The sequence below is a fragment of the Elaeis guineensis genome, chromosome 12 (genome assembly GCF_000442705.2).
Source record: "Elaeis guineensis isolate ETL-2024a chromosome 12, EG11, whole genome shotgun sequence".
In the NCBI taxonomy this organism is placed as follows: Eukaryota; Viridiplantae; Streptophyta; class Magnoliopsida; order Arecales; family Arecaceae; genus Elaeis; species Elaeis guineensis.
Genome location: NC_026004.2, coordinates 8,835,522 through 8,853,138, shown reverse-complemented (window position 1 = coordinate 8,853,138; position 17,617 = coordinate 8,835,522). Strand labels below are relative to the sequence as shown.

General features: G+C 38.6%; 1 protein-coding gene across 2 annotated transcripts; it reads left to right on the top strand.

The window, feature by feature from the left end:
- The first annotated feature begins 4,273 nt into the window (after positions 1-4,273).
- On the top strand, positions 4,274-14,984 carry LOC105055393 (uncharacterized). 2 transcript variants are annotated; one of them, XM_010937183.4, is made up of 12 exons: positions 4,274-4,984; positions 8,967-9,083; positions 9,191-9,380; positions 9,627-9,793; positions 9,962-10,136; positions 11,540-11,607; positions 12,734-12,815; positions 13,705-13,762; positions 13,861-13,985; positions 14,081-14,173; positions 14,274-14,344; positions 14,446-14,984. In XM_010937183.4, the coding sequence occupies exons 1-12, from the start codon at positions 4,494-4,496 to the stop codon at positions 14,570-14,572; spliced, it is 1,764 nt and encodes a 587-aa protein (XP_010935485.1). In that variant the 5' UTR covers positions 4,274-4,493; the 3' UTR covers positions 14,573-14,984. The 2 variants fall into 2 exon arrangements, with proteins under 2 accessions (XP_010935485.1, XP_029123494.1); XM_029267661.2 differs by lacking the exon at positions 4,274-4,984 and adding an exon at positions 5,678-5,720.
- Positions 14,985-17,617: the final 2,633 nt, after the last annotated feature.

Below are 17,617 nucleotides of genomic sequence, written 5' to 3'. Positions count from 1 at the left end.
GCTCTTTTTGTCGCTTCTCTCCGGTATATTCTCTATTATTCAGTTCTACTGTGCCAAGTATAAGAAAGTAGTTTAACTCAGCCCTTGAAAAGGGTTGGCCACTCCAATTAACTTTGATAACCATGTCTAATCTGGTGCTATGTATGATTGCACTGTGTTTTGATCGCAACATGAACCAATCTGCTTGACTAGAGCCTGGATTGTGCCTTGGTCACACCAAAAAAATAGCTAATACGAAATGAAAGCTAACAAATATATTATTGTGCAAAAACAACAAAATGGAGCATGGTTGGGAATTGCTTGCTAAAGTAATTCTATTAGGAGTGTTTGGTTTACTGCTGAAATTGAAATAGATTAGAATGAAAATTGAAATAGATTAAAATGAGAATTAAAATGATCATATCCTTCAAAAAATTTGAATTATAATCAGAATTAAAATTGAAATAGATATTTGAATCTTTATGAAAAAATTATGTTCAAATTTTAGAAAGATTAGACCATTCTCATTCTGTCACAAAATTGGAAGCAGAACGAGATTCTCTCCCATCAATTGACTGAAACAAGCGCTAAACATTCCCATACCCATTGAGGCCCCAACTTTGCTAAATCAAACACCCCCTCACATGCAGATGATAATGTGAAGGGGTCAGGGGGAATGCTAAGGGGTAGTACAAAGCATGAATACAGTTGGGATATACCGATCGGTCACTCTCACACTGACTCACCGTCGGATCAGCCCAACCGGTGCCTGACTCTACCGACCGCGCTGGCTGCACCGTCCGACCGAGTATATGTCGGTCGGGCAGACCCTCTCCGTTCCCGATTGGCCGAACTGTGGAGCCCGATATTCGACCCCTGCAACGCGTCCGACTGTCCGTCGGAAGGTCCCTGGGCTTTCACCCGACATTCCTCAACCAGGCACCGACGTACAGTCGGTCGGCTCCCCCAAATACCGTACGACTGCTGTAGGCCGCCACCCTGACAAAGACATGCGGAGTAGCTGTCCGGGGATATTGTCCCACCTAAGGCATGGGTCAATCTTAGTAATTTGACAGCCCCACGGTGATTTGACAGCTCCACGACGACTCTGACAGTCTTCGACGATTTGACAACTCTCCCATTGTTTGCGCCATTAATGACGGCACCATGCCGCACTCTACTATTAAACGGAGAAGGCAACAGTGCTGGAGGAGGTTCCTTTCAAAACTCCTGAACTCTTCCTCTTTAGCTCTCGTTCTCTCTTTCTCGCTGAGCTCTTTGATTCTTTTCTACTGTTGCCTATTCTCCTCTCTGACTTGACCGTCGGAGGATTTCCGTCAGAGTCACCTCCGATCAGTGCGGATTTTTTTTGCAGGTGCTCGCTCTCGACGATCAGGCGACGAAAGGATTGGCCGCAACAAATACATTGCATCAGGTACAGGGATTGCATATGTGATGTAATTGGAGTTATCAGAGTTCTCACTCAATGTTGGGTTTTGAGTAGCATTCACGCAAGGGTGACCAAGGAGGGCATCACATAGGTGGTCGGCGCCAAATCTTGTCGCTCATATTGACTGCTGACCAAACATCAGAGCTGGTGTTGCCCACACACTTCAACAAGACGTGGAAAATGCGAAATTTGAGACTACTAAAATAAAATCAATGGTTCAATTTGTATGGTCAGAAGTGACTGCTGCTTAGCTTACTTCAAGCAAAAGAAAGGGGATCCTATGCTACTAGTATTCAGAAGTCAGCCAAATGTATATATTTTGAGTTTTAAAGATACAAATCCAGCGAAGTTTTATTCTGGAAAATAATGCAGAAAAGTTTTCAAAATTTAAAACTGCGTTATAGAGGTCCTTATTTGCTATTTAACTGAAAATAATGATAAATTACAGCAAAAAAAAAAAAAAAAAAGAGGAGCAGTGCTTTACTTTTCTGCAATTCACCAGACAATGCTTTGGAATCAGTGTGTCATTTTTTTAATTTTTATTTAAAGAACACTATATTTTATGAGAAAAGAACTGGGAATATAATGACTGTTACAATGTTACACAATGTTAAAGGTGATGATGATAAATCATGTAGAATGACTGTTATGAAATTGGCGACTCCAATAGCTTGAATTCTTATCTTGATGACATGATAAATATACATCATAAAGGATGTACTTCAAAGCCATACAAAATGAGAAATTTAGAGAGTAAGAATGATCTACAGATTAAAAATTTACTAACCGAGGTTCAAAGATTGTATTCAATACTAACCATCCCAAACATGCAATTAGAAATCTTAATCACAGACAGCATGACATGGATGGTGATGGTTTTTGAGTACTGACAAAGTGTGCCCTGGAGTGGAACAATGATTTTGGTCAAAATGATGGATTATCTATTTGGATACAATTAAATGACACTGGTATATCATACCGACTAGATCATGATAGGTGCTGAGCTTAAAAAATATTTGAGTTTATGCATAGTCAAGAAAATATCAATATTAATTATTAGAGAATATCATGGAAGAAATATTAGAGATTAGCAGGAAAGATTTATAGTTGATACTATATTAGTTATTAGAGGATATCAAGGAGTCTTCTTCTCTGATATCCTCTAATAACTAATATAATATCAGTCGAAAATCTTTCCCGATACTCTCTAATAGCTAAGAATCATGTAAATGAGCACGATGTATCTAGGCACTCGCGGTGTAATACTTGATTGTGGGATTGAATTTGATTTCTATGAATCTTGATTACAATGGTTTCTTGAGATTATTTCATTTGATTTGCTTAATTAATTGTCACTTTTCAGATGACTTGAGAGCACATGATCAACCTAATACTAAACAAAGGAAAGCTCAATGGTCTATTGTATCAAGGAAATTACCACCTTTGCATATCGTATCCATGAAATCTAAGTTGCCTACAACCTTTTAACCATTTTCTCATGACTTTAAGTACATCAAAATTTAGCTTAAAAGAGACGGATCAATCTTATTTCATTGGGAGCTGAGTGTTGGAAATAATCATAGCTTCCGAACTAAATTAGCGCAATATCACGCTATCATCCTGACCAGAAGAACAGCATCCTGAACACTTATTTGGTCGTTTCTCATAAAACCCATTTCATAAATACTAATAAGTAAAAAAAAGAAAAGGAAAATGGCTCTTACAAGAGACCAGTTTCCCCAGTGCCTCAGGAAACTTCACCAGCAACCAGACAAACGCTAAGACAAGAATTTGACACAGCTATATCCATTGATGGAGATCTAATTATTGTTCAACTCCATCATCTCATACCTTGCAAAGCATGCTTGACATGAAAGTTTTTCTGTGTGTGCGTTTTTTTTTTTGGGGCGGGGAGGAGAAATTATTGTCCATATCCATCTTGTGGCCGCGCATACAGCCAAGCACAACCATTGATTCCTATAATTATGCATCAAGATATGTACTTGATGAATAGGATTCATAGAAATCAGCAGCTGTGATTGGCTCCGTGCACGTTGGGGTGGTTTGGTTGCCCCAAAGATTTCATAGTGCAACTGGGAAACTTTGGACAACTAGGCCTGGTGGGCTACACAGCCCAACCTCATCCTCCTTTAACAGGACGAATTAAGCGCTTGTCCAGCCCAATACGTTAGAAGTTAATAACACGCATGGTATGCCTTTAAAGGGAAAGTCTCTTGGCACGCACAAGATACAGCAAAAATATACCGTCCAATTTTATTGAGCTACTTAACCATCATTTTTTAATATATATTTAATATTTGATAAAAATATTTTTTTATTTTTAAAAATTTATACATTCTGTGATCAAATTATAATTTTTTATAATTAAATTTAATTATAAAATATTTTAGAATTTTTTTATCATTTAATAATTTTATAAATTTTTAATAATAAAAATATCTTATTTTTATAATAATTTTTAAAAAAATTATATTTTTTATTATATAAAAATTATAATTAACTATAAAAAATTTCAATATGATTGTATAAAATATTATAATTTTTTTAAAAAATATTTTTATTATTTAAAATTTCAAACGGAAAAACATGAAAAATAACGGCTATGTGGCCAATAAAATAAAATGGTGCATTTTTGTTATACGGCTGCGGTGCGCAAAGCATTATTCATGTCTTAAAAATTGTAATCCTGCCAGCCAAATGATGGAGAAATTATATCATATTTATAGACTGCAAGTCCTCATGTCGCCACGTCAGCAACCGGAGCATGGAGTGACGAAGTCCAGAATTCCGTCAGCGAATATAAACAACCCGCTGCCTTTCCCTTTCCCTTTCCCTTGGAGATTGAAGGAAAACAAATAGGCGACCAAAAAGAAGAGCTTAAATTCCGTCGCAGAGAAAAAAAAAAAAGAAAAAAAAGAAAAAAAGAGCAAAGGTCGCTCCAAACCCTCGGAATGCCCGTCGTCCGTCATGGATCCACTCCCTCCAAACCCTAACCCTTAGTCGGTCCCGATCTCCAACCCTCCCGGCGACCGCACGATGTCCGATGAACGGCCCCCGGGTCCCGATGTCCACTTCCATGTCCCCGGCTTCCCTTTCTGGCCCTCCCCCCTCCTCCTTCTCCTCCGCCGCCGCCCGCTCGTCGCCGGTGCCCCTCCAATCGCATCTCCCCTCCCCTCTCTCCCTCGGCCTCCTCCTCCTTCCCCCGGTTCCTGGCTCCACGCCTCGCCTCCCGCCATCCGGCCTCGACCCGGCTGAGAGCACGCCCGTCGCGAGGGTGAGGCTGGCGGACATCGCACCCTACGAGGGGGCGCCCGGCGCTGCTTACGCTAGGGCGGTGGAGGCGCTGTCTGGATCGCTTATGAGGCATAACGCCTCGGTGATCGAACTCGGGAGGGAGGAGGCGGTGGTGGTACGGTGTGCTCTCGAGTCGGTGAGGATGTACTTTAAAGCAAGAGCGCAGTGCAGCAGTGGCGGTGGGGGATTGGTCGGTTGGGGAAAATCGAGCCGCGGGGTTTACATCTACCGCGCCGGGAGGTAGGAAACTGATGCAAAGCTGTAAAAAAGTTAGTTTTTTGAGTCCTCTTTTTTTTTTTCTTTAATTTGGGTTCGCGATTTCTGAAATTATCGAATTCGAGGAAGAATTCATCTTGGGTTAATTATAATAATTTTTTTTCCCCCGGGGGGAATTAATCTTTTAGCTGTCACTATGATACTAATACAAAAAAAAAAAAGAAAAGGAACTTTATTGTTCCAAAATGTTGGGATCGTTGCTTGGTGCAATGGTTAAGGTGTTGGGCTGACAAGCGCAATGGCGCAGGCTCAAGTCCTAGGGCAGCCACTTTGTGCCAAAAGACAAAAAAAAGAAAATACCAGTCTCAGTCTGCTGCAAGCAACTTCTAGGTCAGATTACCGGAGTACTTGCTGACGTTGGATCAGTTGGTTTCTTACAGTGGCAGTGAGTTATTAGATGTGTATATGTCTGAAGATATCCAGTCTTGAAAGAACAATCCAAAGGCATGGTTGTTCTAGAATTATTATAATTATGAGTAAAGAGATTACCTCAGATGGATCTTTTGACAATGGGTCATTGCTGGTGCATATTTCTGCTTTGCAGATTGCCTTTGCCAAATATTATTGGAGCTGTAAATTGGTGCATGCATTTCTGATCTAGGTGCATGCTTGTTTTGATTGTAGCTTAACTTCCTGTAACTTCAAATCTTTGGTCAGGTGTCCCTATGGACCTTGAAGTATCTGATCATACCATGAAAGGGTAGGTGGAAAATTGGTTCCTAATTTGGGTTTGATTACAAGCACTTTTATTTATTGAAGAACTGGACATTCCCTTGTTCTGAGCAAATGCTTGATCAATGCATGTTTGTATGCCAGTAAGTATTACGGAGCATTTAGGTGACTATGAATTTCTTTCTTGTTATGAGAAGAGGACAGATCTTAAGAGGAGTCTAACTATGATTTGAGCATAAGAAGTGACAGGAGCTAGATGGTGCATGATAAATTTGAAAATTAATCTTCATAACATTTTGCAACATTCATTTGGGCACTGGACAAACTTTTAAATTAAAGTTGATGGAGGCTTGAATGGGAGAGGATTTGAAGACTTCTACTTCAGACTTCAGAGAACTTTTCCCTCCGATGGGAGCAAGCATTAGAAGTGGACTCATGTGCACAACCCTCGATCATGGGAATAAACCTTGGTTTCTAATTTCTTGTATTGCATGGGTTTATGCTTGTTCCCTTTTCTCAACTTACTTTTTTGATTTGTGGGTACATTTTGGAAGCCACTTTTTTGACATTTCCCAAACAACATTGTTTCTTCAAGACATCCCTGCTATGCATAATAAGCATCAGAAATACTAGTGGTCATCTCACAGTTTTGGTTAATTGTTTCATAGAAAAGCTGGTTAAACAAGCTTAATTGGTTTTGTTCAAATAAGGATTTTTCATAAAATTTCTTATTTAGGAGGTTTGCTTTTAGCGTTCTGTTTGCAGATGTGTATATATTATGTTTTTTGCTAGACACATGTTGATGAGTGAAGCGTGATAAAGGGATTACTGTTTCAGGGTTTTTTGGTTCTGTTGAGAATGTTCTGTCAACAATTTATTGGAGTTTTTGGACTAGTTTGTCACCTAGATCCTATCACCTCTTTGGTTATATGCTAAGTTTTAAAAGAATAGAAGTGTGAGGCTGGTGGCTAGGGGAGTGCTGGCAGCTTGGTGTGGCACTCAGTGCTAGGTGCAAGGTGGGTGCTTGATCACAACCACCACTGCACCAATGGCAGCGGTAGAACCATCATCCCTTGTGGTGTTGCAGGCACCACTAGAAGCAGTATAACGACCCCATCATCCCTTGTGGTGTTGCAATCACTGCTGCTGATGGTAGCCCCATGCACCTCTTTGAAAAAAAAGAAAAGGGAAAATAGAAGGAAATAGAAGGGAGAAAGCACAACAAATAAGCTTACCTTCCCTTGCTGTTCATTGTTTGACTACCACCTCCACCCTAGTGGCTTCCCTGTCATGGTGCCATCTCCACATCTGAACCATCACACTCTGCCACCTTGGTCACTTCTCGTTGCTTGTTGCTCACTGCTCACCGCTGACCAATGACACCCTCCCACCAGGCGATCAGATTGGCTGGGATTTAGTTGATAGGATGAGAGGACGAAATGCGAGGGAGAGTAATTGGAGGGATTAGGGAAGGTGAAAGGGTAAAGTTGGAGACTTTTGGGGTCTATTAATTTATTGGTACCTAACTCAGTAACCTAAATCTGCTTCATACTCGGCCTATGCACCCACCTTGTGGCACACTGATTTCTGGGGTCAGCTGGCCTAGTCCAACTGGGGGCCCAACCTGCTTAATGTAGGTGCCTAGATGGCCGCCCAGCCCATTTTTTAAAACAATAGAAATGTGGTTGTTGACTTAAAACCTTTATGCATGTAGAGGAGTTCTTTAACTAGGTCTACTGGTATTGATGGATCTCCTTGGTCTTGTTATCTGGATTTTATTAAGCTCCTATTTTTTCTTAGGCCTTGATAGGGCCATGAATGATTGTAGGTTATTTTCGGTAATGTTCGGCATTATGTGCTCATGGGCCATGTTATGCCATAGGCCTGCACTTTTTGTGGATTCTTTAGAGGATTGCCGAACACCTATATACAATGGTTGGCCAATCAATTAAAAGTGATGCAACAAGATGTTTTGTTATTCACTTTATTTTATACCAAGTTTATAAGATTCTTTCACCCTTAAACTATTAGACTATCATCTGGCATACTTACAAATATGTAGTTTTTTTGGAGTCTGAGGTGATGTTTCATGTTTTGCACCATCAAGTTCCATCAGTCTGTGTTATGGAATTTGGACTATTCAACTGATGTGCTTGCTCAAATTTATATAGATAGTTATAGTAAATTAGAATGTCAAAGTCAAAGATCTTGCTGCTAGTGTTTGTTCAGAACCCCCTTGGATGTATTTAAAATGACAAGTTGATGGGTGTTTGCTAGGAATTTTGAGATTTAATTGGCTCATGCACAATTTACAGTTAGGCACTCATCCCATGGCTTCAATGACTTTTAGGAGGCACAATTGTTTCTACAAGCTTTGAAGGAGCCAGATGTGATGTATGTTGAGTTGATAATGATGAATCGTGGATGCTGTTGCAATGGCTCTGATGTGATGGAACATGTTGATGGGAGGATTAGCTTTCATGTCTTTAGAGATGGCATTGTAAGATGGACATGTTGGCTACAGATAGGACTAAGTGGATGAGTTGTTTAATCACCTTATTTAAGGATAGGTGTTTTGCTGAGAGTGTAGATGGATTGCTAGACTCCATTTTCCTGTTACTGTATGTTGATATTCTGCTCCTTAGCTAAATGCTTTTTCCTGATGTTTCACATGCTTGTTTTTCATACCTGAGCAAAGTAGAAATTCTATATATATGTGCTCAAAGAAAATTAAATTATATACATATGTGTTCAAAGAAAATTAAGCATAGCCAATGAAAGAGACATGGGTCTGCCTGTTGCTATGCACTTATCAAGGGTTCCAGTTTCAAACATGGAAGGTGACATTCCTGCTGTATTTCTCAAAAAAAGAGAGCTAACTGTATATGTGTATCATAAATAAAGATGCATGGCACTATCATATCATAAAAAAAGATATTTGGCACTATATATTTTTGAGGCCGAAATATAAGAACTGGAAGAATTTTGTAAAACACCTTACTGTATGCAAGTGTCTGTCAACATCAAACACTTTTAGTGGATGAAAAAGAAATCCTCATTTTTCAAGCCACTTGATGCTTTGTCGTGACTGTCACTAGAGTTAAGAGAAGGGTTATTTTTTGTATTGATCGAAAGCAAAGGTTATAAACTGTGGCAAAATGTTTCCGTGCAGCTGTACAATGTGTCATGATTTTTTAAGAAAATTTACTGATAATTGGGTGAATTATATTTTATGTTGATTAAAATTCTTTGTTTTGATTGTAATGTATGTTAGGGCTTTGGAAGATGGGGACTTGTCACCCCCATGCATGAGTGATGCTTTCAGATGTATGGGAAAGGCAGCTCGTGCTGCACTGTGTGCAATAGCAAGGCATCTTCGCCTACGCAGCGAGTAAGATAGTGTTTGTGGATGTTATTATTGTCTATGGAATGGTTGCATCTGGTTGAAATTGTTTTTAGTGATTTTCTCCTGCGAATGATGATGAGAAATTCTGGCAGTGTTTTCAACCATCTGCTTGACGATAACCCACTACCTACCAATGAGGTCTCGTCATCAGTGTTGGTTGCAGCTTGTTCTCATGCCTCATTACAGAATGGCAAGGGGCATACTGGAGGAGGGAAATCTTTGGCTAATGAAGTTGAAAAGGGGTTGTTGACATTAATTGCTTCTGACAGTCCTGGGATCCAGGTATTTAGCTGTTTTTTTTCGGTAACATATGAATTTTGGGCAATTAGTAGTCAAAAGGTTCTGGAGTAGGCTTCACTCGCCAATGTTTTTTTTTTTCCTTTCTCTCTTCCCGTTTTACCTCTAAAACTTCTCTAAATATAAGGAAGATAGCTGGTATGCTTTTACATCATACATCATTATTTCACTGTTTTTACATTTGGCTACTTACGTTCCTGGAAATCATTTGCTTAGTTACTTCTTTGATAGGTTTGTGACCCAAATGGTCATTGGTACCTAGCAGATGGGGGCTCAGGTCCTGGTGACCTATTGTTGGTGACGGGAAGGGCACTTAGTCATGCTACTGCTGGTCTTCGCCCAGCTGCTTCTTATAGGACTACTGCTGACTCTTGCTCAGGAATGATGACTGGTGGAAGGTTTGCATTTACTTTAATATGCCATTAATTTATGAACATAATTTTGCTTAACCTTGGCCTTTCTATACGAAATAATGTACTGTCAAGTGTCAAGCAGACAATTCATGACTTTGTGCATTTGATAGTTGATTTATTCATAATACCTAACCATTGTCTTTCTTTTTGTAGGGCATCACTGACATTTAGACTAATGCCTCAAAGCAATGCTATATTGGATTGCTCCCCAATTGCAGCTGCTGGCCATGTAATCCCACAAAGTTACCAACCAATATCTGTGAGCCAGTTTATGGATGACTTGTCTGCTGAAGAAGATGTTGTGTGCACCATTCCTGATAATACTTATGTGAGTTTACTATTTTAAGCATCTCCTATATCCATATGAATTGTTTTTTTTCCTTTTTCCTTCACTTTGTGAACTGTCTAATCCTTAATTGTGGGAAAATAGGACATGCTGCTCTATAGTGTTTGACTAAAAATTCTGGAACATTACAATTGCTATTGTTATAGAAGACTGATATCCTAACTAGTGGAGGTTCTAGAAGTTGTACAAGTTCTACGATTAGTATTGGACAGTTATAGATGAAGCAAAAAAGTATAATAATTGATTTTCAATTCTAGCTAGAAACTAGATAAATCATTTCAGAGTTGGCTTCAATGGGTGTCCAAGGGTTTGATCCAAAGTATTTATGTCAAAAAAGAAAAACATCATTTTTTGGTTGGAGCCAAAAGTGTTAGGGTTCTAGACTTCTAGGGCTAGGAGAGTGGGGACAGGTCTAGGTGGAAGTTTTGGATAAAAGAAAACATCAGAAAACATCTGAAAAAGCTAAGGATGTAAGAGGGATCTATGACAACTGATAAAGATTGCACCTTCTGATGTTATTAGTGCTCCACAACTTTACAATCACTGCATACATCCTCATAATGATCAGGAATAGCTGAAGTTGGAATCCTACATGAAGAGAGTATAAAGAAAGGAGGTCTAAACAGAAGTGAAGAAAAAAGGGATGCCAGTTCAGTCTGTTCTAGCAAAACAAAGGCTAAAAAGAAAGTTAAGGATGAAAAGAAGAGCAAGAAAATGAAAAGAGAGAGAACAGAGGAATGTATCTAGAATTCGAGAAAAGAATGAAGACAAAGCCCATCATGTTACTTAGACATCGTTCCTATTCCATTATCATTTCCTCTTTAGCAGAACCACAACTCATAGATTACCATCATGCCATGCATTTTTCTCAAACTTAGGAGTTAACATTACTTTATGCCCTTTAATGGCTTATTGCTTCATGTTTTCTAGGTGCATTACTTGTAATGCCTTGCACAGCTCCTGAGGGTTCATTAATAACAATTACATCATGAACCGTTGCTTGATGACCTTTTAATGAATAGTTAGAAAAGATAATGTATTTTGTGCGTACAGTCATATCTTGTTGTTTTTGTCTGGCCATGTTCACAGCATTCTCGCATCCTCACCACTGCATAAAAAAATTAAGATAGAGGATAAAAATAAGTAACAAGCAATTCTAAATTGCTAATATTATCCAATAATGTTAATCGAGCGGTAAGGAACATTGTCATCGTATGTTTGGATAGAATGTGTAGTACTGTTTCTCACAGATTGTATTCCATTTTACCATGTATCACATGCTAGTGACTGTCTCGCAATTTTAACATGCCAGTTAGCATTTTTTGTATATTGATAACATATAAATGATTTCCAGCTTTCTGTTTCTGTTTGGACTTCTCTCTTAGGTGGCATGCAATGATCATAATCTCATTAGGGAACCATCATTGAGAAGCGTCCTCTCAGATCCGCTATCGTAAGTTTCAGTTTTGTTGCTACATTTATATTTATTTATTTTTAGATGTTTTCTCATAACTTCTTTTTGCAAACCATCGTACCATGGAGGAGGAAGAAAAATCAGATTGGTTCTTATCATTTGTGGACATTATTTTGTTACCCTATCCCATAATTTTAAAGTCTGCCTCATAAGTTCAATTTCATGATAAATGGTACAATTTTATCAGTCCACTTGTTTCAGTAAATGGGTATATTATGTCTACAGTAGTTCTAAAATCGGTGTCATCTTCTACGTGTTCAAGATCTCAAAGGATAAGTCAATAACAAAACTAACATGATTTCAGCTAGTCATAGTACCTTATTCTTTTTCATTCCTCAAAATGAATCTCTGGTCTAGTTATCCATTGACCCATTGTACGTGTTTGCACCCATTTGTAGTTTCTCTTAGATTATCTTATATCCAGTCCCTGTTTAAAAACTTCTAGAAAAGATATTTCCATCTTTCCTTTTCTTTGAGATATCATGTCCCTGTTTTATTATTTTCATCAATTATTTAGTTTGAATTATGTCAAACTTAGTGCAGCTACATTGATCTACATCTCTAGTTTCATTTTCTTAGTCTTGAGTGGCTTGAGTGGTGTTTTGGATCTTCTTTATCTTTTTATAGAATCATTAACCGCCAATATACCTTTTCTCAGCTCAGTTGAAGCCAGGCATATTTTTCCTTGGTTTTATTCTGTTCGTGTATCTTGATCTTTTGCGACTCCTCGAAAAAGATATTCAAGAACCAGATAACTTTTTCCTTTAGTTTCCATTAGAACCTCAATATTTTACCGTGGCATTTCTTTTAGGTAACTTCTTTACCTTTTAGAATTTGAACTCTTCATTCTTCAATATGTGTAATGCATGCTGCAAAATGGATGGGTTTGCATATTTTGGTAGTTATCATGTGGAAATAGAGCACTCAGATTTATTCAAATGCTATATTTTCTGCTTACGTTTGGCAGAGTAGAGAAGCTGCAAGCATTAATCTACTTTGGCTGCTTTGCAACCAAGTGAATTTTGGATGATTTGTGCCCAATTTTGTGCTGCTGCTAACATGATAAGGTTTCTTATGGATTTATTTGGTCAATCTGTTGTTGCAGTGGTGCTTTCCTTGAGGATGCTATGGTTGTCTCTTGTGGACATTCATTTGGTGGCGACATGTTGAAGAAAGTTATAGAAATGGTATGTGTGTATCCTTCTCCTTCAGTCTTCATCTATGGTCTGAATCATCAGTATATAAAGTACACATACAATTTTCATACTTGAAATAAAATTGTTACTCCTTAGATTAGCCTCCAATAGGTAACAGAAAATAACTAGCCAGATAACACGTGTAGGATAGGAAAAGTGGGAGCAATACTGAACGTTGTTTACTTGGGTAAAGTTACGGTTCTCAATTTAAGATGGATTAAGTTTGCAGTCTAGTAATTGCTCTCTTTTTAAACTGCAATTTTTTGAGAAGAGTCAGTATAGGTTATAGTAGGAGAAATGGCATGAGAGGTAAAAACAAAGCATATTGGGAGTTGAAAAAAAGTGATGTCGTCTGAATGTAAGAGGATTCTAGGCTACAAGACCCAGGGCTACGTAGCGGAGCACTCCAGAGATTGGGCTTAGCGATAGGGTGAGAGTTGTCCACTGGCCCTGCAGGATCTTTTTACTCTGATTTTCTGGGCTGCTCTCACATCAGAGAAGTTTGACCGCCCGTATATACCAAAAAAAATAAAAAAATAAATAAAAAGACCCAGGGCTATTTATTGGCTTTGTTTGGAAATGCATCTGCGATTTGGGAAAAAGGTCACTAGGAGTATTCCCGTCACTACCACCAGGGTATAATCTGTAACTTTGGTGGTATTGTTGCAATGCTAGCCAACTAACTTCACTCTGTATTGGTATAGGTGCTATTTTTTCTAGTATAAATTTGAAAATTCAAGTCCTGTTGTATATTTTTACACTGGCTTCTTTTGTAAATATATTGTTTCATATCTTCCAATTTCTTTGTTCAGCAGAACACATTATCTGGATAAAGGAATAACTAATGTATGTCTCTCTTGATACTTTCTTTCTCAATCAGGCTAGGTGTACTCTATGCAATGCAGAAATAGATCCTGAGTCCTTGGTTCCTAACTTTGGTACAGGCTGATCTTGTGCAAGATTTTCCAGTAAAGCTTGATCCTCCTATATTTCTGGCTAATTGTTAACTTCTTGTAGTCATCTTTTTTTCTTACAGCTCTGAGAGCTGCAGCTACAGCAGTGAAGATGGAGGATGACAGGAGACTCTTCCATAATGCTGCTCTCCGAAAACGCAGGAAAGAAATAGGTGAACACATGGATGCCCTGAAGAGAATAGGCAAGGTACATGTTTGATGATCCATTGCAAAAAGCTGTATTTGATGGCCAATATAAGTTTCTATGATTGTTAATTATTTTTGATTTTGTAAAATTATCAGGAAAATGGTGAGGTGCCAGCTGATGGTGATGGCCCTAGACCGCTGAAAGGAGTTCAATACCCATTTGCAGTCAATGAGAAAGTGTTGATCAAGGTAAATTTTTTTGTTACAAACATGTCATCATCAAGTTACTATTCATACTGTAGTTTGATGCACTTGTGGAGAAAAAGTGCTGACAGTACAAAATATACAGGGAAACAGGAGGACCCCTGACAAGTTTGTTGGAAAGGAAGCAGTGATCACATCCCAATGCTTGAATGGCTGGTAAGTTTGCAGGGATTTTGTAGTTTTAAGTATGTTATGTGTTAGGTTGAAAACTTAACAAATCTCTAAAACCATGTATCTAATTATAAATTTACTTGCAGGTATCTCCTCAAGATCCTTGACAGTGGAGAGAGTGTTCGCCTTCAGTACCGCTCTCTCCAGAAACTCCTGTGCTCTCAGGCTGATGACAGGGCAGAGCCACAACCATTGCTTCAGAGTAGCAGTTGACAGAATCACATTGATGCTTTTATGGCATCATCTGCCTGCTCTGGTCATGAGGTTCCTCTCTTTGGCCAGTTATTGTACATTTTTTGGCAGGTCTCCATGTACATGCTTTTCTTTTGGAAGTTTTTTCTGCCGGAGAAAAGAAAGAGAAGTGGAAAAAAATGCTGCAAAGTCCCTCAAATTTTGTGAAAAATCAAGGGCCAGATTCACCGATCTCCTGCAACCGGCAAATGATTCTCCATGTTACTGTCTTTGGTGCCTTGCACCTGCTGCTGTGTGCAATATATCTCAAGGACAAATGAAAGTTAATACTAATTGTGATATGCAGAATCCAGTCAAATGAATGGTAGTGATGATGTTGAAAACCATGTTTAATGAAGCAATTGCTTCTAGTTAAAGTATAATTTGATGTTCACTGTTGTTTTGATTGTCTTGTTGATATGCATTGGTGCTCATCGAATTCAACTCTGGGTTTGCAATGAGGTATCACCAAGATGATTCAATCATTTAGCCAAAATATAACTAATAGTCTCAAAATGAAGTTTTCGACAGTTATGTAAGTTATCAAGCCTTCAGTTTTTATGATTCTTTGCACCAACATCTACCTTCATCTTGAAAACAAGGCAGGTTCTTGACTGGCCTTCCAACATATTTGTTAAGAGTAGACCCCATCCATGTCAGAAGGTTGCAGCGGCAATCTGTAGCTCCTTTGTTTTTGTTTTTTTGTTTTTTGTTTCTTTTTGATATCCAGGGTGAAAGATGAGTAAAAACATTATGTTTCCTGTGGTCCCCTTTATACTGTACATTATAGCAACAAGTTCAATCAGAACTCTGCAATTAAGCATGCTTTGGTGAGAGAACATGTGTGAGTCATGCCATGATATGCTACTGGATGGGCGAACCAATTTCTCTAGCTTATGAGGTGCTCTGTATTGTTGCTTTCAGTTGGAATAGCATCAGGGGATCTCATGACCAGTAGCTAAAATTTTATGTCAAGCTTCCAGGTTAGTATTAGGTCGCATCCTCGAACAGTTTGTAGTCGAAGGCATTATTGTTGTCACTAGGTTCATCTAAAGAGGGAAAGACGAGTGAGAAAGAGAAAGGTAAAGAGCCGATTAGGATTTCATCATCATCTTCTAAAGAGGATTTCCGTCGTCCATCTCCATCCAAGATTTCCTCTCCCGATCTTCCTCTGAAACTCGATCGTCCGCAGCAAAGGCCGTTTGACTTGTTATCGGGCCATTCCACTACTCGTAGTAGTTTCCGGCTGACTGAGACTTTTCGTTTTTGGTCTCAGGTGGCCCAAGGGATCCAGCGCTTTCGATGGGAGACCTCCAAGACTACAGAGGAGCATGATAAACACTTAATTTAAGTCATTTAAAGCAGAAAATTATAGTTAATTTATTTTATTTATTAAGAATTTGATGCTTCTTTTCATGTTTTATAGAAAAGATGATCGTCGATACAAAGAGTCCGATTCATAGATCAAAAAGATTCAAATTTGAAAAAAATTAGATTTAAAATAAAATTAAAATAAAAAAGGATGCATATGGTATTATAGAAAATGAAGATACTATGCAAGGAACCCAAAACGATATAGATGTCATGTTAAAGAAACAAATTTTTTTTTTGTAATTTTTGTAATTTGGTAACAGCTAATTGAACGCGTGGGCGCGCGGATGAGCGTGTAGGCGCGTGGGCGCGCGGGGGAGTGCGCGGGCGAGCGGCAGAGTGGCAGTGCGGGCACAGGCGCGGCATCGTAGCAGCGGACGTGGATGCGGGTTCGCGGGGAGTTTGGCAAGGAGGACACAGTGGCGAACAGATTGGGAGATTTAAGGAAAAAAAATAATATTTAAAAATATTTCAAGAGGAAGAAGTTGTATTTTCTTTATCTGCTCGTGATCTTTCCATCTCATCTATCCATCTTTTAGTCTTTAGTATTTTCTTTAGTTCCACATCGAAAAATCATGTAAAACTCCTCCCTCCTAACACCTATAAAAAGGCTTTTGTACTCCTATTGGAGGGGGAGCCCAGAAATTCTTCTAGACCCTTGCATAGAGGAATAGAAAGGGACTACTTCATGAGCAGCTAGGCTAGCAGTCTCGGGAGTGGAGAAAAAATTTTGTAACGACATAGAGATGGTTCATTGTTCTAAACTTTCTTGTATTTCTTTATATGCAATAAAGATTATGCTTTTTATTTAAATCGTCATGAGTTCTTTATTTGCTCTCCTTCATATACTTTTATTTATGCTTTCTTGTTAGATTAATATTAGGAACAACTTTTACTTTCCGGAGACGCGCCGTGATCTACGGATACGGAGCGTGCCGAGGAAAGAAGAGTTGTTTACCTAGTACTTTCCAGAGACGTGCCGTGATCTACGGGTACGGAGCGTGCCGAGGAAAGACAGATATTTTTCTTAAGATTAATCATATCTATTTAATTAAAAGAAAAAGAGATACAACTCTACTAGTGCAAAATTAATTCAAAACTCTCGAGCTCTTTATTTTCTAATTACATTAATTTTAAGATAATTTATTTTCTAAATCAAAACAACGCTTCTTTCTTTTATTTTGTTATCTCAACTTAGCCCAAGGTCCCTGAGAATACAATCTCGACTCATCCTACCTACGTAGTGAGTAGAGTTATTTTTGGTGCTATCAACGACTACGCATCAAATTTTGGCACCGTTGCCGGGGACCTTGGTACGGTTGAATTTAAAAAAAAAAAAGCCACTGATATTTCATAACACTTAACAAAAATAGCGTAACCTCAAATATAAAAATTTCTAACTTGATTGGACACCTTGTTTTTTTGCATCTCATCTCCATAATTAATCTTAAGGGCAATAACCCATTAATCAGATAAGGTGGAGATTTGATCACCCTTCCTTGACCCACAAATCACTCCCTTGCATTTGCATAACCTAGACCTTAATCTAAAATTAATTAGACGTTGACCCCTAAGGATTTCGAGCTCAATAGGATAAGAAAGCTCTAGAGTTGAACCGAGTACGGATTGGTTAATTGCTCGGTGTCTAAGACAAGT

Bases quoted from the DNA above. Each gene is read 5' to 3' on its own strand.
- LOC105055393 (XM_010937183.4), top strand. From the start codon at position 4,494: ATGAACGGCCCCCGGGTCCCGATGTCCACTTCCATGTCCCCGGCTTCC. The intron at 12,816-13,704 runs GTATGTGTGTAT...TTTCTCAATCAG, and splicing joins TGAAGAAAGTTATAGAAATG to GCTAGGTGTACTCTATGCAA. The intron at 14,174-14,273 runs GTAAATTTTTTT...CAAAATATACAG, and splicing joins ATGAGAAAGTGTTGATCAAG to GGAAACAGGAGGACCCCTGA.